Raw genomic sequence first — 22,797 nt, 5'->3', positions numbered from 1 at the left:
CCGGGCTGACTTCTCCATCCACACAGCCATAGTGCTTATCTCTGGCCCTCATGACTCTTCCTTCTTCAGGGTCTGGGATTCTATTGGGGCCACCTCAAGAAGTGGCACCTCTTCTTGAAACCATGAAGTTCATCCTCCCTGCAAAGTCCCTCTTCCCAGGTTTTCTACATTGCTTTCTTTTGCTAGGATAAACACCATGATCAAAGACAACCCGAGAAGGAGAAGGTTGGTTTCAGCTCATTAACTCTCGGGTCACACTCCATCACAGAAAAGTTGGAGCAGGAACTCTAGGAAGGAATTGAAGCGGAGATCATGAAGGAGTGATGTTTACTGGCCTGTTCCTCTGAACCTGCTCAGTCTGCTTTCTATCCCATGCCAAGACCACCTGCCCAGGGATGGCCCCATCTGCAGTTGACTGCTCCCTCCCACATCAGCCATCAATCAAGAATATTCCCCACAGACCAATTTGATGGAGGCAGCTCTTCCCAGATTGCCTCTTCTCAGGTCAAGCTGGCAAATAAAACTAGCCATTACACCATGTGAGATATGTTCATAGGCTCTGGGCTTTTGTGGGAGTGGGGGGTGGGGATGGGGGTGGAGACAGGCATTAATCAATCAAGCTTGGTATCTTTCTTCCTATAGTACTCCAAATTGGCTTCTGTTGCTTGTCACATGGTTGCTGTGCAACTCTGCTGGGTCTCTGAAATACTAAAAAGAATACGTGTTCTTTATTGTTATTCCAAAGAATGTCCTTCCGGGGCAGTTCCTAAGGGTAGCGCCACAGTGCGTCTAAGAGGAGCAGCCCAGCGCTTTACCTCAGGAGCGTCCCCAAGCATCACGTGGCACCAGCAGAAAGGAGACTGTCCCTTGACCTGGTGTGTCTGGTTCTTTGGCAGGACACTGAACTCCTGAACACAGCCATCCTCACAGGGAAGACGGTGGCCATGCCTGTCAGGGTGGTGTCGGTGGAGGAGAACAACACCCTGAGGGACATCTCAGAGCTGGTCGAGTGCAAGGCCACGGATGAGAATGTCATCAAGGTATGTGGGCTTGGCAGGGATTGGATCCAGCCTTCTAGTGTCTCTCCATCTCTCTCTTCTTCCCTCCTTTCTTCTTTCCTTTCCATTTCCTTCATTCCGTCCTCCCTTTCTCCTTCCTCTTTTCTCTCTTCCTATATTTATGTACTTATCAAATTAAACTGCAATCTATTTACCACCAAGAACATTGCTTCTAAATTCTATACAAGGAATGCCTCTGTCCGGCTATGAACACATGCATTTACTCGCGCCACTAATACTTAAAATCTCCTCCATAAGAAAAAGAATTAAGATAATCATCATTATTGACTACATTCAGCATGCAGGGCAGGAGATCTCCTACATTTCCTCTGAGGTGCATTCAGAGAGGCAAACAGAGGATACCCCTGATCAGAGCCAAGAGTGGGTGGGGCAGAGGAGATGTTGATGGACCAATGTCAGTTGGATGAGCAGCAACTTGTTGAGAGAACTATGCCACATCTTCCCTGTGTTCTAGAGGCAAAAAATTCATCTCTCAGCCCATGAAAGCCAGGTGTGAACCAAATTCAGAAATAAATGCCACCATGATTACACAGAAAACAACCTTTAACACCACATAAGGGGCTCTGACGTGGAGCCCATTGCAGATAGTTCCAGGAATGCCATCAGTATCTTTGGGGAAATACGTGTGTTCAAAATGAAAATTGCCTCCTGGAGTGAGTCAGGAGGTGGCCATTCTCTAGCTGTTGACAGAGCAGAGCAGAGCAGAGCAGGAGCTGGGGGAGGTGCGGAGCCTTGGTGTAGGAGTGAATCCCCAAAGTCAGTCTCATCTCCAGAACTCAGCTCTTCCCTGTGTCCTGGGCTCATATCTGCAGGGCTGGGGCAGGCTTTCCTCTGGGGCTTAGGTTTATCTGTTGGGCTCATGCCTGGGACTCAGACTCTAGTCTGAGGTCACCAGTTCTGTAGAACTCCAGAGTGCCACTTGCCATGCTGAGGGGAGACAAAGAAGGGAGCTCACTTGTAACCAGTGCCAACACTGCTTCATGTGCAGGAGCTTCGAACTAGTGGTTTCATTTTTGTCAAGACTCAGGGAGCCCTGAGTTTTTGCCCCCATATGACCTGGTGAATCATACTGCTGTGGCTTTGTGTGACAAAATGGGGTCTCTGGGTCAGGTACAAAACAGCCACCATTCCAGCAGATCTGACACACTGAGCCATGTTCCAGGCAGTGCCCCTTAAACAGATACTTGCCAATTATCCAGTGACCACCAATCCTGTTGCCTCCTGTCTGGGTCACTCAATCTGTCCCATCTATCTGCTTGACCCCATGGGATGTGTGGCTATTCACAGATGTCACGTGTACAAATCAGTGTTTCTTCTGTACCCTTCTAACACAAATAGCCATGCCTTTGAAAGAATGAGATTGGATCATCCATACTATTTTTTTTTTACCGTGGACCTTTTAATATGAGATTTTTATCTTTGTGTTTCCTCATGTGTATGTGCTTAAAGAGGCCAGGAAAGGGTGTCAAATCCCCTGGAGCTGGAGTTATGGAAGGTTTCGAGCCTTCGTGAGGATGCTAGGACCAAACTCTGGTCCTCTGTAAGAGCAGCCAGCGCACTTAGCATCCGAGCCATCTCTTCAGCCCCCATGAACTATTTTTAAATTATTTTAATTAGCATAAAAGGTAATGGTTCCCTTATATATTTTCTTTAGATATATATTTTCATATGTATGATAGTATTCATGTGTCATTATGCCTGTTCTTACCCACCCCTTCCCCCTCTATCCTTTCATATCCCCGCCCTCTTGGAGGTCCTCTTGGTCACTCCAAGTAACCCTCTCTCTTGCCACAAGGATTTCATCACCTGCTCTTGTTCCCCTCCCTTTCGATATCATCCTCCCCTCTTAGTCCCCTTTCTACACTCATGCCCTACACACATGCACACATATGTACACATACATACATACACACATATATACATACACATAGACACACACACATATACACACTCATACACACATATATACACATACATACACACATACATATATATATATACACGCATATACTCATATGCACACATACACACATACACTCATAAGCACACACATACATACACACACATACACATTCACACATATGCACATGTACACACATGCACATACATGCACACATACACATAATCTATTCACAGATATACATATACATATAATCTATTCTTAGACATTCAAGAACACACATAATCTATTCACATACATACATGCACATATATAATCTGTTGACAAACATGCATGTACACACATAATCCATGAATTACAGACAGTCTATTCACAGGTGCATATACACACACATATATATACACATAATCCATGCATGTACAAATAATTTATTCAGAGACATACACTCATATATTCCATACATACATGTAATCTATTCAGATACATACATGCACACACGTACAGCATATACACACTCTCAAACCCATTTCTCTGGACCCCAGATAATCTGTGAGGCAGTATCTCCAGTTCCTTTTGTGACTTCTTGTATGTGTTTGTAACCTTAAACACATGTGCGCACATATAAGTAGATATGTGTAAATACACTCAACATACACAAGGTTTTTCAACCATGATTTGTTTTGTAGTAACAGCCACTTCTTGGAGTCATCTCCCCTGATTCCTAGCAATGAACCATGAATCCCTCTGCATGGAGGTGTTGGGAAGTGAAGGCAGGCCAGCGGGTAGGGCAAAGGCTACCAAGGCTGAGGGATCTGTCTGTTCTGTGCCCTATATGTCGCTTCATCAGTGTCTCAGCATCTCCCTGGGAGGACCTCAAATGTGCCTTGAAGTGCATTCATCAGATGAAGGGATAGAGCACTGGAGAAGGGCAGCGAAGCAACTAGCTCAACAGCCAGCCAGAACAAGGGTTTGGAAAGAATCTGCACGCTGCCTCTGCACTGTCAATGTCTCAGCGGCATCGCAAAGTACCGAGCCTGCTACCTTTGAAATAAAGCTGTCTCCCAGCTGGTGACACGGCATGGATCACGCACCTGTACTCGTCCTCGTTGATCCTTGAATCGTATGAGCTTTGACAGTGCACAGTTGGTGTCTTCATAAATCACAGGCTAATTCATTCGGTGAAGATTGACTGGCGTCCTGAGACAGAGGGGACAGTAAATACAGCAGTTGAGGCCCCGCCCTCACAGAGCCTGGCCACTGCCGGAGACCAACAGTGATAGTTGCAGAAACGGGCTGTCCAGGTGTTGTGCTAAAGAGTACTGAGATGGGGTGACTTCAAACGTAGTGACCTCCTGGGAGGGGACCATTGAGCCTGTTGAAGGGAGCACAGGTAACACTAAGCTGCTAGCTTGAATATGGCTATCTATACCTGCTCTGGGATGCTCATGATGGGCTCCCTAAGGAAACCACTTCAGTCTGTAGCCTAGCACAGACTGGGTGCTCATGATCATAGATTGCTAGGCACCAGCAGTGATGGGTTGAGGATTCACATTTAAGGGATGAATGGGATTTCCGATGTGACCTTCATGACCTCTGGGAGTGTACACATTGGGTGTGTCTAAGCTGCAAACACTGGGTACAACTGAGGAGAGTGACCACTCTGACACCAGGTGCTTGCTCAGGCGCCAGGTCACAGGAGCAATTCCCTCTAATGGCAGCCTTGGTTTGTCCCAGGATTCCTGTTCATGCAGGCTATGAGTCTTTAGGAGAGCAAAGGCCTTTAAAACAGCCCTCAGTTTCTGGACTCACAGGTTTGTGGTAGCATCATGGTGGGGGGTGAGGTGGGATGAGAAGCCCACCAAGCAGGAAGGACTTCCTTCCACAGAGAAAACCACACTTCCTGAATATATGGTATTAGATATTGCTGCTGTGCCCTGGTGTCTATCAGAAGCAATTTAGTGGGGGAGGGGTGCATTGGCTCATGATTTCAAGGAAATCCATTATGGTGAGAGCAGAGGTGGCCAACACTTTCAAGGCTGGCCCTCAATGTCTATTTTCTACAGCCAGGATCCCCATTAGAGGCACCACAACCTTCCACAACAGTGACCTCATCAGACTTATGAGCCTGTGGGGGACTTATTAAGACAGTGACCCCATGTGTGCTTCTCATGTCCTCATCATCCTCAGAAGCCAATCTGTGGCTCATGCCTGGGACCCCAGCACTTAGGAGAATGTGTCAGGAGAGTTACCACAAATTGGAGACCAGAATGGATGACGTCGTGAGTCTAAGTCTTGCCTGGGCTGCAAAGTGAAACCCTGTCTCCAAACCTTAACGAAGCAAAAACAAAGCAACAAACAACAAACAAATGTCTAGTTCCAGGAGGAGGGAAGGCCAGAAGGCAAAGCAGTTCTCCTAATCCCAAGGCCCTGCACTGGTGACCAGTGGTGGCATGCAGCCATGACCCTTGCTGGACCTGGAGCCCTCACTTAAGTATAAGAAGCTGGTCCATTGAGTTCACCTGACTCTAGAATTCCTACTATGTGGGTTCAAAATACAATGGCTAAGACATATCTGCAGCCTCCTCCCTGTCACTGGTCTGTTCTTTAGGGAGACTCCATTTTTTTTCTAATTATCATTTAGGGAGACACACGTGTGTGTGTGTGTGTGTGTGTGTGTGTGTATGTGTGTGTGTGTGTGTGTGTGTAGAACTTAATGAAGTCAGTTCTCCCCTCTGCCTTTATGTGGGGTCTAGGGATAGAACTCCGTTAACCAAGCTTCTGCGGAAGTGCCTTTCCCTATTGAGCCATCTTATCTACCCTTGTGGTTTCCTCTCCATCTTGCGGATGTTGCTCATCCCTCCTAGGGCTGCTGTGAGTTCTGACAAAGCTTTAGGAACAAAGCTCTACCAGGTGTCATTGTCCCCTAGAAATAACTTGCCAGTATCTTGAGACAGTTTAGGGTGTGTTACATGGAGCAGTGACATCTAGGGATACAGAGGATATTCCTAAACATCACACAAGAAGCATCCGGCCACTCTAGTGAGCAGTGCTGAGGTTAAAATGTCTGCCCAGTGTTGGGAAGACACAAGGGCTCTGTGGAGGGATTGCTCACATCCTATAAGTGTCCAATGTGGTGACTTGGTGTTGAGGCTGAAATTAGACAGAGTGACCCTGCCACACCTTTGCTCTGTCACTTGCCTTCTGAGTGACTGCAGGGAATCCAGCTACTCTGAGTCACAGTATCTGTCTCATCCACCGAGCTATCAAGACTCATCTGACATAGACAAGCCTCCTAAGCTAAAAACCACTGGTGTGTGGGCAATAGAGATAGCTAGGTTGGTAAACTGCTTACCTTGAAACCGTAGGTACCTAATTCAAACTCCATTTCTCAGTGTCAGTACAGATGACATTTAGGGCATTTGTCATGAGGGGCTGTCAGTGAACCTTACAGAGTCTTGACATACAACCCCAGCCTCCTTCCCCACTAGCTGCAATGTTCCCCTTAATCATGGCTGTCATGATTTCCAGAGAAATGGAAAATGCCTCTGGAGGACAAAACTGTCCCTAGTCAAGATCTTCTGCATTAAAAACCTGCCTGCCATGATGAACGAATGTACAGACAGCTACAGAAGAGTCTTCTGTAGCAAGAAGAGGGAGTGCAAAGGCCCTGTGGCAGACATATACTACATGTGCAGGGGCTGAGCACTGGGGCAGAGAAGACACAGAGAACTTACCTGCAGTGGGAATGGTAACATGACTGTGCCAGTGAGTCTGCCCATCAGTTAAGGGCATCTACAGACTTAAAAGGAGTCTAGGACTCAAAATATTGTTAGTTATTGTTTTGGTTAGGGTTTCTATTGCTGGGACAAGACACCATGACCAAGGCAAGTCTTATACAGGACAATATTTAATTGAGGCTGGCTGACAGGTTCAGAGGTTCAGTCCATTAACATCAAGGTGTGAGCATGGCAGTATCCAGGCAGGCATGATGCAGGAGGAGCTGAGAGTTCTTCATCTTCATCTGAAGGCTGCTAGGGGAAGACTAGCTTTCAGGCAGCTAGGAGGAGGGTCTAAAATCCCACACAGTGATATACTTCCTCCAACAAGGCCATACCTCCTAATAGTGCCACTCCCTGGGCCAAGCATATTCAACCCACTACAATGATTGTCCCAGGGTACAAATTGAAGATCTAGGTCATGTTTAAACCACCTTGGTTTCTTCCTTAAATAATGGCACATGAAAGACCTCTATGTCCAATGGCCACAACCTTGTTCAGGAAGGATGTAAATTTGGAACATGACCTAAAACCCCACTAACCCCTAAATACACTATAGTTCTGTCAGACATCATCACCTCCCAGTGGTCTCCCTCAACCTCATCCATATCTTCACAGAGTTGCTGCTCCCTTCGGCTCATACTATATTTTCCTGACCATCTGTCCCCTGCCTGAATTCAGAAAGACACAACCTGTCCAAGCAGACTGGCCTGGGGTGGACCAAATGGACAAGAGCCAGAGAAGCCTTTAGGAAGGGTTCTGGGATGCAGCCAACCTGGATAAAGCCCATAGCACACGTGCCAAGCAGCAGTTCCTCTCAGTGCCTGCCTTTCCCTGACATCTCAGCAATAGGAATGACACAGAGCGACAGCTGGGTCAAGGCCACAGTCTCACGGTAGAGTCTGTTAACGTGCAGGGTTGGAGCAGTCTGGGTGAGCTCTGAACTTATGGCTATAAAGGGAACTCATCCTGTCTGTCGTAGGCAAGCAGCCCTCCACAGCAGGCCTCGGGATTCTCATCTGCAAAATAGGATGCTACCGGTGTGCCGTGCCACCATGGGATTTCTGTAGCAGTGGTGGGAAGTCATATTGCATGTGGGAAATGAGAGCTGAGAGCCATTGACATCCTATATGGACAGAGCTGGCTCATGAGTTCAGGTGTGCCCAGAAGCAATTTTGATTTCCCTATGCCTAGACTCCACTTATACACAGCGGCAGTCACCAAAATAGAAAAAGAATTAGGCCAGGAGTCTGATTATTGAATTTTCCGAATTTGAAATGTACATTATGTAATCTTGTTTTGACAAGGAGGCTGAACGGGGCTAAGGTTCGCAAGCTTGCCTCCAGCAGAGACATTGGAAGAAAACAGTTGGATATTTGCAGATAGGCTGTCATTGGAGATGACTTTTAAGGCATCATAATTAGTATTTAGAACAGTGACAGACACAAGTGGAGATAGAAGACGTGGCTGTGTCATGTAATGGAGTGATTCTCAGAGTCTGAAACTACCATCACACAAGACTCTGTGAGACACATGAGCATGCGCCACACACAGTCCCCAGATGTCAGAAGCTGAGGATTCCACAGGCTGTGTGTCCATAAATCGTTAAAGTCCCCAGTGGCTACCGGATGGTTCCCTAGACATCAGTGGTTGGCAATGAACACCTATGCTTTCTCCATGGAGACTGACTCCTAGGGTCTCCCCCAGGAGTCAGGTCATCAGAAAGAACCAACCCCCAAGGGCCATCAAAATAAGACAACTGGCTATGTACTCCCCATTCAAAACTTCCACTACCTCACCTTACCCTCCAGGTCCTCATGGACAGGGGCCTAATGCTGGTCCAATCACCCACCAAGCATTCAGCTCACATGCACAGCCCACTGACAGATATGAAAAGATTCCGAGAAACACGGCCAATGGGCTGGAAAGATTCCTGCAGGAATCAGTTCCTTTTTGTTAAGAGAACCTGTTCATTTTGTGTGGTACCCTCATTCCCACTGCCAGCCACTTAGGACATGATTAATTTGTCCAGAGATATCCCCAGACATTGGTGACACCGGCAGGAACATCAGGGACAATGGCTCTATCGTGCATAGCACCTTTGTGTCTTCCGTGTTCCTCCTAATCGTTTATATATTCTGGAGAGGCAAGGTTCCCACCCACCCGAGCGCAGAGAGGTAATAAATGAGGAAAGTCAATGGTCTGTAAATTACAACATTGATTAAAGATGTGATTAGTGATAGACTCTATGCTTGGCTATTATGCTAATATGTTCCCCGATCCTGGACAGCGTTTACATGCTAATTATAGGCCTGGGACAGTGGCTGAAACTGCTTCCCTTCTTCTCTGAGTGTAAAAACTGTTTTAAACCACTCTTGACCAGTGAGTGAAAAGACCCCTTCCTGTGGACCCTCCCAACTGTTCCATGCCACTGTCCACAGCAGATGGAGAGAATTCTCTCTGCCCAGCCCTCACCATCTGCCCTGCAAATTGAAGAGATGAAAGTAGGGCCCAGAGTAGCCATACCTGGTTCTTCTAGTCACAGCAGCCATTGCTCAGCGCAGGGCATTGTTTGGTCAGGTTCAGATACTCAGATGAGACTCTGCCCTTTCCAGAGGACAGTGTCTAGTAGGAGACAGATGTGCAAATGAAAGTTAGAGCTTACTGTGGTGCCACACGGGTGGTGGGTGACATCTTTAGCTCAGAAATGTCTGCCGAACTGCACATGTGTGCAATCTGCCAGCACAAATCGACTCTAGGTAGGTTCTCATGGGAGTCAGTGACCTAGAAAGGTTAGATTGAGAATTTTCTGGAAGCTTTCAGATTAAAATTCTTGTGTATATACCATTACTACTTCCATATCCTCTTACAGTCTCTCTCTCTCTCTCCCCCTCCCTCCCTCTCTCCCTCCCTCCCTCCCTCCCTCCCTCTCCCTTCCCCTCCCCCTCCCTCCCTCCCTCTCCCTTCCCCTCCCCCTCCCTCCCTCCTTCCCTCAGTTATTTTGGCTCCCTTGAAACAGGTATATCTATAAGAGAAGATGTTTGTCCTTCCATCCATCCATCCTCCTATCTGTCTATCTACCTACCCATCTGTTCATCATTCCATCCACACATCCAGTTATTGTTTATCTTTCTGTCCACCTATCTATCCATCCATCTTCATTCTACTATCTCGATATCTCCATCCGTTCATCCATCCACAAACATTTTCAACTCCACCCTTCTGGTCATTTGTACACCCATAAGTCAATTAATCCTCATATAAATATATCTATTCACCTGTTTACCCATCAGTCCACCTGTCAATCCATCCATCTATCCACCTAGTTCAAATACTTGGTTATTCTTTCATCCATCTACCATTGATCTATTCATCTACCAGTAATGCATCAATTCATCGATCCACTCTTCTGTCTGTCCACACATCTATCAACCCATATGTCAATCTATCCATCTAACCAGGCAGCCAGACATCTCTCCATCCATCCATCCATCCATCCATCCATCCATCCATCCACCTAGCCAAATACTCATACATTCTCTTCTCCATCTACACGTTGATCTGTCTACCCATCAATCTACTCTCTCTCTCTGTCCATCCATACATCTCCCAACCCATATGTCAATCTACCCATCTAACCCATCCATCCATCTATCCATTCATCCATCATCCCATTTGTCCATCAACTCACCCACACATTCATCCGCCCTCTCATCCACTCTCCCACCAATCCATCCATCTATCCATCTATCTACCCCCAATACATTTGTCTACCAATCCATCTGCTTACCATCCATCCATCTATCCCCCTAACCATTGTCAGCTCTGCTCAGCCCCTACCTCATGAGCAGCTGCTGTAAGGACCAAACAATGGAAAATGAGCATAATGTACTCTTTCCATCCAGAATATAACAATTTCAACAATGATACAGACACATGGGACCAAATTAAGTCTTATTCCATAAGCTTGCCGATGCAAGACGTATCATGTTGCCTTTCTACAATTCGATTTCTATTCTTGCTTCATTGCAATGACACAGATAGAAGCTGGTCTGATTTCAAGGGGATGTAACTATTACCTGGGTACTCAGAGTGGGTGATCCTTGTCTAATCTTCTTATCATGGACCCCAGAGACATCCAATATCAGTGACATGCACATACCCACTGATCTTGGCACTCATCATGCCTGCCTGGGAGGATAGGTGTATCTGATGCCTTCACTCACTTCACTGGGCTCCATTGTAGATGTGAGACTGAGTGTGGCTATAGAAAGTACGTGAATACTTCATTGCCTTTGGAACACAGAGGCCAGGTGCTTATAGACTGCTCTCTGTTTTCTTAATCTGGTTTTTTTCTTGATGAAACATCTTCTAAAAGCAAAAATGGAAGGAGAGGGGAGGGAAGGGGAAAGACGGGGAAATAAAAGGGCCCAGGAGAAAAGAAGAGGAAAGGTGGGGGCTTAGGCAAAGGCAGGACGTCATCTGTGAGATACCACCACTCTTGTGGGAACATCAATAATACTAGTGTAAAGATCCCAGAGGTCCTGGGTAGGGCTGTATCATAGGGACTCCTGAAAACTCAGGCTAACTGGGGTGGAAATGTGTCTCTAGATGAAGGACTGAAAACCACAGAGGACCAATGGGGCTGTGTGAGTGAGGAGAGGGTAAGAGACTGTGAGCACACATGTGCAGGCAAAGGTGTCAGGCCCCTTGGAATCCTTGGAAGCTAGGCCATCTGCAGAGTGGTGATGCTTATCTTCTGAACAGACATCAGCCTGCATCCTGCTCCTGATGTCCACCACACGCCCTGTGTACACTCAGGTTTCAACCCTAGCTTCAGTTCTCTACAGATGCAAGTTCGCTTGGAGATTGAAGGTCCTGACCTCAATTTGTTCTCTGCTTTCTACTGCAAAGGCAACTGCAGCCTGGGGACTGGGAACTGGAAAATATCCCACCGCTTGCCCCTTAGATGGTCAATTCTGAGTGCTCTCGCAAGCCACCAAGAGACTAAACCCTGTAATCTTAGAAGCAGAGTATGAACCTTCTCATTGGCATCTCTCTTCCTCCATATTCCCTGGTCTGCTTCCCCACTCTTGTTCCCCAGGTTCAGTTTCCGATTAAGCCAGTGACACTGAATCCTTGTCACAGGCTCTATGCTGGAAGCAAGCGTACTTTGCAATAAAGTAGAACAAGCTGGGAGCAAAGTAGATCACTCAGTCTATAAAGTATTGGCCAAGAAAGAATGAGGCCCTGAGTTCAGATCCCCCATATGCATGTAAAAACTGAGTCTGGTGGTCCATGCCTGGAATGCCAGCTCTGAAGAGGCAGACGTAAGAGGACCCCAGAGGCTTGCAGGCTAACCAGCTGAATCAATGAGTTCTGGTTCAATGAGAGACTGTCTCAAAAAGTAAGGTGGGGAGTGATACTGGAGGCACCCAACTTTGCTTTTGGCTTTCATGTGCATGTGCTCATATGTGTATACTCATATGTGTGTCCACATGTATGTGCACACATGCACACACACATATACTATTAGAACAAACTGAATGTGGGTTGTCAGCATGGCCATGCAAACCGTGTCCTCTCTCTGTGTCTTCATAGGTCTCAGACCACTGTGACTATGTCTTTGTCAATGGTAAGGAGATCAAGGGCAAGGTGGACTCTGTGGTGAATTTCACCTACCAGCACCTGAGCGCACCTCTGCATGTCACCGTGTGGGTACCACGGCTTCCCCTGCAGATTGAAGTCTCTGACACAGAACTCAGCCAGGTTAAGGGCTGGCGAGTCCCCATCATGGCCAGCAAGAGGTGAGTCAGAGGTGGGGAGATGCCCCTGGCCACAACAACACTAACTTAATTCACAGATCACATCAAAAGGGCTGAGGCAGGATCCAGGATACAGTAGAAGCTGGTCTTCCCACAGCCCACATCTCCCTAACCCTGACAGCAGGTCATGGCTTCAGGTCCCCTGGCCAAGCCCACATATTGCTGAGGGGCAGGTGTTGAACCAAGTTTTGTTCACAGTACATGTAAGCTTGAATTCGTTACTTGGAAATGGCTCCTTTCCAACAGCAGGCTGCCCTCTCTTCTAGGCCCTCAGCCCCCAGCACTTGGAGAATAGGTTCAGTGTCTCCAAAGTAAATGCAGATTTGACCTTTGTGCTCTGTGATGACAGCATCTTAGTTTCTGGGAGAGTGTGATGATGTTCCCACTGGAGCAGGGGCTTCCCATTGCAGAAAGCCACTGATGATTCTCTGGTGTGACTCTGGATTGTCACAGACAGGATCTTGGATAACAGTTTTCCCAGGATGAGCATAACTCAGCTCCATGAGGGCTTCTGTGACACCCAGCTTCCCACCTCCTTATTTACAGATCACCAGGTGCTTCCCGGACAGTCCCCAGGCTCCCTTCATTTTGAGGGACAAGTTAGCATACTTCAAAAAGAGCAATTGGGTGCTGGGGAAATGACTCTGTAAAGTACTTGCTGTTCAAGCAAGAGACCTGAGAGTCATACCTAGAACTTACATATAAAAACTAAATGCTGGCAGCCATGCATGGTGGTGCATGACTTTAATCCCAACTCTCCAGAGGCAAAGGCAGGTTCTCTGTGAGTTCAAGGCTAGCCTGGTCTACAGAGTGAGTTCCTGGATAGCCAGGGCTACACAGAGAAACCCTATCTTGAAGAACAAAACTGCTGGGCATGGTCACACACATTTGTAAATCATTGAGAGGGGGCTTAATGCTCAACCAGCCTAGCCTGATCCATGAGCTATAAGAAACCTTGTCTCAAAGGAAGCAGAGAGTATGTCTGAGGATAAAACCTGAGATTGTCATTTGGCTCCAGATGCATACACACGTGCCCAGGCACATCTGCACACATGCAAACATATATGCACACATGCTTTAAAAAATAAACAAATTGATCTGTATGTGGCTAATGGCTTCTTATGAGGTCATGTGAACATAGGAAATGCCATCTGTACTTCATTTGCCTGGCAATGCAATTGAGCCTCTTCAATGCCCAGAGATAGATCCCAGATTCCCATGGGGTCTAAGGCGCCTATCTTGAGTGCTGTCTACTAAGGTTGAGCCAAACACTTGGGCAATCATCCTGTGATCCTCTAAGCTTCTTCTCCCCGATTCTGAGCTAGCACTCTTCCTTCCACACAGGCCCACTCGGGACAGTGAGGAGGAAGAGGAGGAAGAGCAGAGAGGCCGGGGTTGTACCCTGCAGTTCCAGCATGCCACAGTGCGTGTCCTCACCCAATTTGTATCAGAGGGTGCTGGACCCTGGGGCCAGCTGAGCCACCTTCTCAGTCCAGACTGGCAGTTTGATATCACCCACCTGGTGGCTGACTTCATGAAGCTGGAGTCCCCCCACATAGCCACCCTGCACGACAGCAGGGTCTTGGTTGGGCGGGAAGTCGGAATGACCACCATCCAGGTAAGGAGCAGGGGTTCAGGTGCTCTGTGTCCTTGGCTGATACCATTCTTCTGAGACTAGGGGTCCTGGGGGGAGCAGTATGAGGCAGGTCCCTGTGGCCAGTTGTCTCTATGATGACTCCAGGGGGTGACATTGGAACAGGGGGTGGGCTTGGAACAGCCTTTCTATTTCTAGTCTTCCCTCACCCATGAGAACCCACTCTCTCTTTTTTTAAAGATTTATTTATTTTATGTATATGAATGCACCATTGCTCTCTTCAGACATACATCAGAAGAGGGCATCAGATCCCATTACAGATGGTTGTGAGCCACCATGTAGGTTGCTAGGAATTGAACTCAGGACCTTGGGAAGAGCAGTAGGTGCTCTTAACTGCTGAGCCATCTCTCCAACCCGAGAGCCAACTCTCAGGGGCTGCACCCATGTTCCCTCCAGTCCCACTTCCCACTTAGTTCTCCAGACTAGTTTCAATAATATGAGACTTGCCTTTGCCCTGTATGTATTGCTGCTAAGAATGGGGAAGTCTGAATTTTCCATCTTCCTTCTAGACCCTGTTATCTGGTGCATTCTCCAAACTCTTTATAATTCTGCATCCTGTCACTCAAAAAAAGATGTATAGGGTGGTTGGTTTCCAGATAGATAATAGACGCGGGTAGGTTTCCTCCACCCCTCAAGTCCCGCCTGACTTTTACCACCCTTCTAGAGTGTCACCGAAAATACTAATGCTGTGGTAAATGTTCTTCACGCACCCGCCCACATAGCTTCAGCCTGACAGTAGGATGGTAAGATAAAGCAGGATGGTCTTTCACAGAGATGCCATGTGGTTGCAGATGGAAGGAGGGGTCACCGATATAGATCTGTTATCCCCGTTAATCCACGGATCCCTTAGAATTTGATTCATGCTGCTTCATGCATAGTCAGTCGATGCATAGCGCTTCGTGCATCCAGCCAGCAGGATCATCAAGTCTACTTAACTAGGTTGCACACTGTTCAGGTGATCCATTATCTAAATGGAAGAGACCATTCCTTGTTAAAATGAGATGGATTTTGCATTTATTTCCATTTACCAACAGAACTAAACTTTCAGGGAAGGGCTGTGTCTTAGGTTTTACTGATGTGAACAAATACCATGACCAAAGCAACTCCTATATGGACAACTTTTAATTGGGACTGGCTTATAGGTTCAGAAGTTCCGTCCATTAGCTTTAAGGCAGGAGCATGGTAGAGGAGTAGCTGAAAGTTCTACATCTTCATCTGAAGGGTACTAGCAGAATACTCACTTCCAGGCAGCTAGGATAAGGGTCTTATAGCCCACACCTACCATGAGACACCTACTCCAACAAGGCCATACCTACTCCAACAGGACCTCACTTTCGAATAGTGCCATTCATTCTCTGGGTCGAGTATATACAAACCATCACAGGCTGTCTCCACTGCTTACATTGGCTCAGGATGGGACCATTAACAGTGATGGGAGCCCATATCTCCTTACATTCTATGTTCAGGCTCTCTGGCCTATCTAGGGTAAAATATGGAAGCTAGAAGAGGTTGCCTATTGCCTGGAAATGGGTGTGACAGTTCTTCTGTGTGCTGGTGTCTCCACAGGTGTTGTCTCCCCTGTCCGACTCCATCTTGGCTGAGAAGACAGTAACTGTGCTAGATGACAAAGTGTCTGTGACAGACTTGGCTATCCAGGTGGTGGCTGGGCTGTCTGTCACCATGCACCCCATCTCAGAGAACAACAAGGCCACCTCAGCTGTAGCCACAGCGGAGGAGCTGCTGCGTGCTCCCAAACAGGTAGGAGTTGAGAAGGGGCAGGGTGGCCATGGGCCTAGCTGAGGGGAGGAGGGGAAGGGGATATGGTCAGGTTTAGAGTTACAGGGGATACAAGTGCTGGGGTCACTCAGAAGCCTCTGGGACAAGGGGAAAGGTTTGCCCATCCTGCAGCTGTCCCCATGGAAGAGATGGATGATGGTGTCCTCCCATTCCACCCACCCCTCACCCCACTCCCACAGCATCCTTCCTCCTTCAGCTCACTGCTCTCTCCTGGGTTGAGAAGGTCTGGTCAGACCAAATCAGCTGCTCCCTTGTACGTCCCTAATAATCCACAGCCCACACACCCCAGATGGTACAAGCTTGCTCTCTCTCTCTGTCCCCACTTTCCCACCCTAAGCTCTTTGGACCTCCTACATGCTTCCGGTAGCCCTACCTTACAAAACTCTTCCGGGATTCTGCCCTTACAGTTCCTCTAGCCTGAGATGTGCTCCTTGGGGGCTCTCTCACCTCTGAACACTGCCTTGGCTCCTTTCCAGCGTTGGTTTCAACCACTCTCCTCTCACCAATGTCATCTTCACAGCCTGGTCCATCTCTGCCTCCTCTGCCTCTTCAATTATGCACTCATTACGCCCTGGAACCACTATTAAGGTGTGCTCCACTATATGCTTGGCTTTTGACCTTACTTCAGAAAGGAAAGAGGCTACAGGATAACATTCCATGGGGGCAAAGCTTTCCAGAGCTGACCCTCTGCTGTGAATAGAAGGCTCATAGCCAATGCCATTGTAAGTGAGTGGAATATGGGATGCTTGCAGGAAGGGACGAGGGAACTTGGAGTCCCACACATTTCTGTACTGAAGAAGATTCTGGCGGAAGAGCTCTGGGTAGCCACAGCACCTCAACCCTTAGAGAGGGAGCATCTCAGGTTTGCTAATTAAATTAGAAGCAACTATCATGTGCTACAGAAAATGTCTTTGTCACCATTCCCTCCACAAGTCCCTCCATGAGTGACAGTCACTGTCCATCACTGTTAGATAGAAGCAGAGGGACTTCAGGACTCCCACGGGGCTGGCTCCATGTTTGCTCAGGCATTTGGCTTCAGACCTGGTCCCTACGGGTGACACATAACCAGGAGAAGTTGTCAGGCTGCAGCGAAGCTACAGTTAACCCCCACTGTGGACAAGATGTGCCAGGAGGTTGGTGTGCTATGGCTGGGACAGGGAGCAGGCTCTAGACCTGACAGGATAGCAATGGAGGCTACAGTCCTTCACACACCACAATATGAACAAAACAGTATCTATGGAACTTGACATATTCCTGATCTAGACCACAGTGGCCATCAGGAGCAGAAGAGCACAAAGCCAGCTGGGCACTTTCGCTCCTAGGGAAGACCAGAATGCCATGCTAGGTTTCATTGCTGACAGACACAGGCTCCTTATTCCCCTGTCTATGTGGTTGAGTTAGTGGTGCAAACAGGTGACTTGGGCTGTGTGACATCCATATGGTCATCTCCTCCTAGCTATGGGCTCTGGGAAGGAGCCTGGGATGGTACTCAGCACACAGCAGTGTATCAGCTAGCTACTGCTGTGTAACAGCCATGGCTGCTTAACATCTTACTGCAATACTATCCCCGTTTTGTGGATGCTCAGCTGGGCCCTGTACTCAAGGTGTCGCAATGCTGATTTCTCATCCAGGGAAGGTTCTATTTCCAGAGGTGTTGCTGATGGGAGCAAGTTTCTCACTGTGGATGAATGAAGTCCCCATCTGTTTGGTCAGCTGTTTGTAATTGTCCCGTGTGCATCTCTCAGGTCCTTGGGGCCATCAGTTCCCCTTTCCCCCCATTTCCTCACCTCTCTCTCACACATAACACAGAGTCTGCCCCAGGCTCTGACACCCTCTGCTACCACCAGCAGCGGGAATCAAGGAACCTACAGGAGGTTGTAATTCCATCACCCCAGGAAGCCATTCCTGTCCCATAGGCATCTGCATGTGGTGCAGATGAGAAAGTCATCCCTGCCCCTGTGCCCAGCTCCTGGAAACCCCATTGAGTTTGTCTTTGGACAGTCTGCCTAGCACAGTGGATAGTTGCTGCCTGATTCTAATCCTCAACAGTACAGACTGGGTGTGTCTTCATTCCAACCACATTCAGTCCACAGGGCCAGCTCCTCTGTCCTTCTTCTCTAAGGACAGAAATTGACAAGGTGTAAATGAGAGAATAAAAGATGAGGAAGAGGGACTTGGTCATTAAAGCTCTTGCTAGGCATGTGTGAGTGCCTGAGTTCAGGTCTCCAGAATCCATATAAAAAGCCAGGCATAATGGTAGAGACTTCTCACCCCAGCTATCAGAAGGTGAAGATGGAAGGATCCCAGGGGGCCTGTTGGTCACTGAACCTATCTGAACCTGGAAGCTTCAGGTTCAATGAGACCCTGTATCAAAATCTAAGGGGGAGAGCAATTTGAGGAAGACCCCAGTATTAACCTCTGACCTACATACATCCATATATGCACAAAAGGAGAAAAGATGAGAGCCAAAGGAACAGAGGAAAAAGTCAAAAGCTGGAAGTTCTTTGCTAAGAATAGGCCATAGAGTAGAGTGGACAGGGGCATCACAACCTCTAGGACAGTGGTTTTCAACATGGGGGTCGGGACCCCTTTTGCAGGAAGGATCACATATCACATCTCCTGCATATCAGATATTTACATTATGGTTCAGAACAGTAGCAATCGTATAGTTGTGAGGTAGCAATGAAATAATTTTGTGGTTGGGGGTCACCACAACATGAGGAACTGTATAAGGGTTGCAGCATCAGGAAGGTTGAGAACCACTGCTCTAGGATGTGGGACAAAGCCACCATTCCACATCCAACAGGACTCATCTGTCTTCATCAACCAGCAGTAATTGGATGCCTAGCCCAGATGCAGGAGACTCGTGGACAGAGCATCTTCAATTTGCAGGCGTGATGCTCTAAGAAGCAGGGTCTAAATCACTGGTGGCTCTGTGTTATTTGAAGTCACTTGGCATTTGTCGTCTTGGGAGATGTGTGTTGGATTTCCTGATGCAGTTTCCAGCCTCACTGTAATGAGACGAATGAAGGACCAGATCTCAGTCACAAGGCAGAGCTGATGGAAATGGCTCTGACTGGCCACAAGTTTCAACCCAACTGTCCTTAGAAAAGGGCTTGGTTTATGTTAACTCTCTTCTCCATCCAGGTGTGGGGAGAAACATTAATTTAAAATGAGCAAGCCACAACATACAGAATTTTATCTTGGTCATAAGAAATTAAAGACTGACACTTCTGCCTGTGTCATTAATAGCTTTCCTTTTTTTAAACTCTAGAAGAATATGAGCATCACTTGTTTTCAGGCTTGGGTGGGAAAGGGCGGGTGGGGGATGAGTTGCCTGGAATTCTGGTGGGTGGTGTAAATGTGAGAAGGGGGGTGTGATAGGTAACACAGATGGAGCTCTAAGAATAGAAAGGCATGGGGCTACATTCTGTCCATATCAGCTCCCCTACAAGCTGAGTCTCCACAGGGATTCCCTTACTTCTATGAAAGATGAAGACCCCCTCAGAAGGCAAAGCAGACAGAGTACAAGGAAGGGTAGGCAGGTTCTACAGCTGTGTCACTCATTCAGCCACCAGTGAAGGCAAGTTCACCCACCGAGGCTCTTGGCGAGATATTTTCATGGGAAAATATCAGGAATGTACCACACTCTGCAGACAGAGGAGCTGGGATCAGTATAACACCCACCTATGTATTGTGCTCAGGACTGTGTGTTAAATCCTCGACCTTCCTGACTTTAGGTCAGAGGATGTCTTTAAGCGAAGATGAATAAGATGAGTGCAAACTTGATCATGGAAGATGATGGGAAGCGGAACTCAGAGCTGCTGGTTGGCAGGATAGGTGTTCCACGCCACCGTGAGATTTCGAATTGGCTCAGACTAACTCAAAAGAATAACTACTCTTCTTTACTCATTTTTTTCTTCTCTTCTTTGGACAAAATTCTAAGCCTGCCTAGCCCTCCCACTCTGAGCTTTCTCATTTGTTTCTGAAAGTCCACTCCCCACACACAGCTGCTTGCAGCCTCCATTGCTAACCCTAACTCAAAAGTCCTGGGTTCCTCTCTCCTCCTCCTCCTCCTCCTCCTCCTCCTCCTCCTCCTCCTCCTCCTCCTCCTCCTCCCCCCTCCTCCTCCTCCCTGGCAACTGCCAAGATTTACAATTTACTTGCCCTGTTATTCTCCCAGACTCAAATAAAGATAGTCCTCATGCTTAAAGGGGTAGGGGGACATTGAATGCAGTCTCCCTTGCTCTACAGAACTTTGTTCTGGGTTTTCTACTCCAAATAGTAGTGACTCAGCCTCAAATGACCTGAACAGAATGGAGCAGCCTGTGGGCAGGCATTCATGCCTTCAGGTACAGCCCGATCCAGGTGCCCACACAGCACCATCCTAAAGTCTCTGCCTTTACCTTCATGTTGTATTTCAGGGTCACCCATTGCTTAGAATGTTCTAGAATATTTCTGTCCTCATTCCAGATTCCTCCTAAAACTTGTAGCCAGGCTATTGACAATTCTTGATCTCCTTTATCTATCTCCACCTGCCTGCCTTTTTGGTTTCTCTGTTTCTCCCCAATTCTGAGTAAACACATTGGCTGTGTTGGCTGGTGAGCCAACTCTCTCCTCAGACGTGTCGTGTCTGTTGCATAAAGCATCTCAAGTGGTTCAGCCACCTGTCCCCACCCCCTCTCCTTTTTTTTTGAGAAGGGGAGTCTCATGTAGCCGGGACTGGCCTCCAACTTGCTATGTAGCAGAAACTGGCACCCAGCTCTTGATCCTCCTGCCTGTACTTCCCAAGTCCCAAGACTGCCAGCCTGTGCCAACATTACCCTGCTCAGTTTTCCATTTCTAGAGATCTTGAAAGGTCTCCGCACATCTCTGCCCTTCCCCACTCACCTCTGCGCTCCTGGTCCTTTCTGCTTTAATTTCTTCTTTGCCATTTTATTTCTTTAGTGATCTTTTTTTTTTCCTGGTTTATTTCAATTCAGTCATTCCCAGTTGTTCCCACATCTCCAATATTAGCCTGATCATCTTATTAATAGTAAATTGTTATTTTCTAGTTGTAGCATTAATAGCAGCAGCAGCAGCAGCAGCAGTAGTAGTAGTAGTATTGTGTGTGTGTGTGTGTGTGTGTGTGTGTGTGTGTGTGTGTGCTTCACAGTGCACATGTGGAGATTAGAGGACAAACTTAAGGAGTCTATTGTCCCTTCTTTCACATTGACACAGGTTTTTGAGGTTAAACTCATGTCTCCAGGCTTGCAATGCCAGTGTTTTTATCTACTGAGCCATTATCTCTCAGACCTCCTGTGTGTATTTCTCACATGCCTCTTGTGACACCCACTGCCCACCTACAGATGGCGGTTTGTTTTTATCAGGGGACCCTTGTGGGGAGCCTTGTGCAGCAGCAGTCGCCTTACCTTACCTCGCTCTACTCCCAGGGAGCTCCATGTGGTTCGATGTGTTCAATGATCCAGCGTCGAGTCTGTTTTCCTGCTTGCCTTCTCTACAGTAGCACACTCACTCCCCGCGGCACACCAGACCAGATCTGAGTGTGGGGTTTCTTATTCCCACCAGTGACAGAGAGGAAATAGATCCCCCCCATCATATGTGGAGAGGCTCCCCCTCCCCACCACACACACTTGCTGCACCAATAGAGTGTAAGACGGGTATGACCGATGAGCAGTCAGAAAGGCTCCCACAATCAGTCCTGGTCTGGCGGTGAGAAGCCTATGCTTCTCAGTGAGCCTTCAGGAAAAGGCTGCGCATAACCTTCCTGGGTGCAGCCGGCCACAGGGACTTTGGCAGTGGCTAACCCCTGAGTCTCCAGTACAGCAGGGCTCTGCTAACTTCTTGCTAATGTGACAGCTGAGACACACACTCTGGGTAAACTTACAAGAGAAGCATCCTCTGAATATCAGCAGACGCATACCAGGCATACATGCTCTGCTTGAGATTCCCCTTCAAGAATTTCACAAGTTCCAGGGTTTTGCTGGCAACGCCTAGATTGTGGTTCTGTCCGTGGTGCTGAAGGAGATTGCTCCAGCAGGAGCATCCCAGCTAGGTGGATCTGTGTCCACCATTGCACTGTATTGTCCCTGGGCTATCCAGCAGGTGAAGGAAAACAGGTCCAGGGCATTTCTTGTCCAGGAATTTTTAAACTCCCTTTTCTGTTCTCTACAATGGTACATGAAGCCCTGGGTGTGTCTGTTTGGGCATTGACTGAATGATTGACAGTCCTTTTAGTGATTCTGCCCCTGACACTTGCCTGAGCTTTCTTAGTCTGATGCGGCTGAGCTGAACCCACCAAGGGTCACTGCTGTCCACCTGACAGTCCTTCAAAGAGTGTGACATGTGCATCGGGCTCATACAAGGGAAGATACTCTTGCTTTCCTGTTTCCCCCCACAAAGCAAAAGGTACCTATAAGACCGTGGGGAAACATAGGGTGGGGGAGAGCCCTGAGTTAGTGTTCTCCAGAGGGACAGAACTGAAAGGATGAATACCTACATTGAAAGGAGATCTATTAGCATGACTTACTGGTTGTGGTCCAGGATGTTTAAGAATGGCCATCTCATAGTGGAAAGGTAGAGAAGCTGGGTATTGTTCAGTGTGTGAGCTTGGGTGTCTCAGCAGCCTCAATCTGGCTCAGGAGTTCTGGATGATTCCCAGAGATCTGTTGGCCTTCAGTCCGTGTTGCAATCCTGAAGAGTTTTGATTTAACACCAGCTGCAGCAACAGAATAGATGGACTTGCCTGCAAGAGTGAGGGCAAGCA

General features: G+C 47.7%; 1 protein-coding gene across 1 annotated transcript in view; it reads left to right on the top strand.

The window, feature by feature from the left end:
* The window catches only part of Tmem132c (transmembrane protein 132C), a 303,815-nt gene that overhangs the window by 278,793 nt on the left and 2,225 nt on the right, over positions 1–22,797 (top strand). Inside the window, exons 6-9 of the mRNA XM_052167638.1 lie at positions 897–1,040; positions 12,357–12,562; positions 13,925–14,198; positions 15,801–15,992. Of these exons, the coding sequence (XP_052023598.1) occupies positions 897–1,040; positions 12,357–12,562; positions 13,925–14,198; positions 15,801–15,992 (816 nt within the window). The remainder of the gene's footprint in view (positions 1–896; positions 1,041–12,356; positions 12,563–13,924; positions 14,199–15,800; positions 15,993–22,797) is intronic.

Source organism: Apodemus sylvaticus, chromosome 22, assembly GCF_947179515.1.
Source record: "Apodemus sylvaticus chromosome 22, mApoSyl1.1, whole genome shotgun sequence".
NCBI classification, from domain to species: domain Eukaryota; kingdom Metazoa; phylum Chordata; class Mammalia; order Rodentia; family Muridae; genus Apodemus; species Apodemus sylvaticus.
The sequence above is the reverse complement of the archived record's forward strand: the minus strand, read 5'-3'. Positions and strand labels throughout refer to the sequence as shown.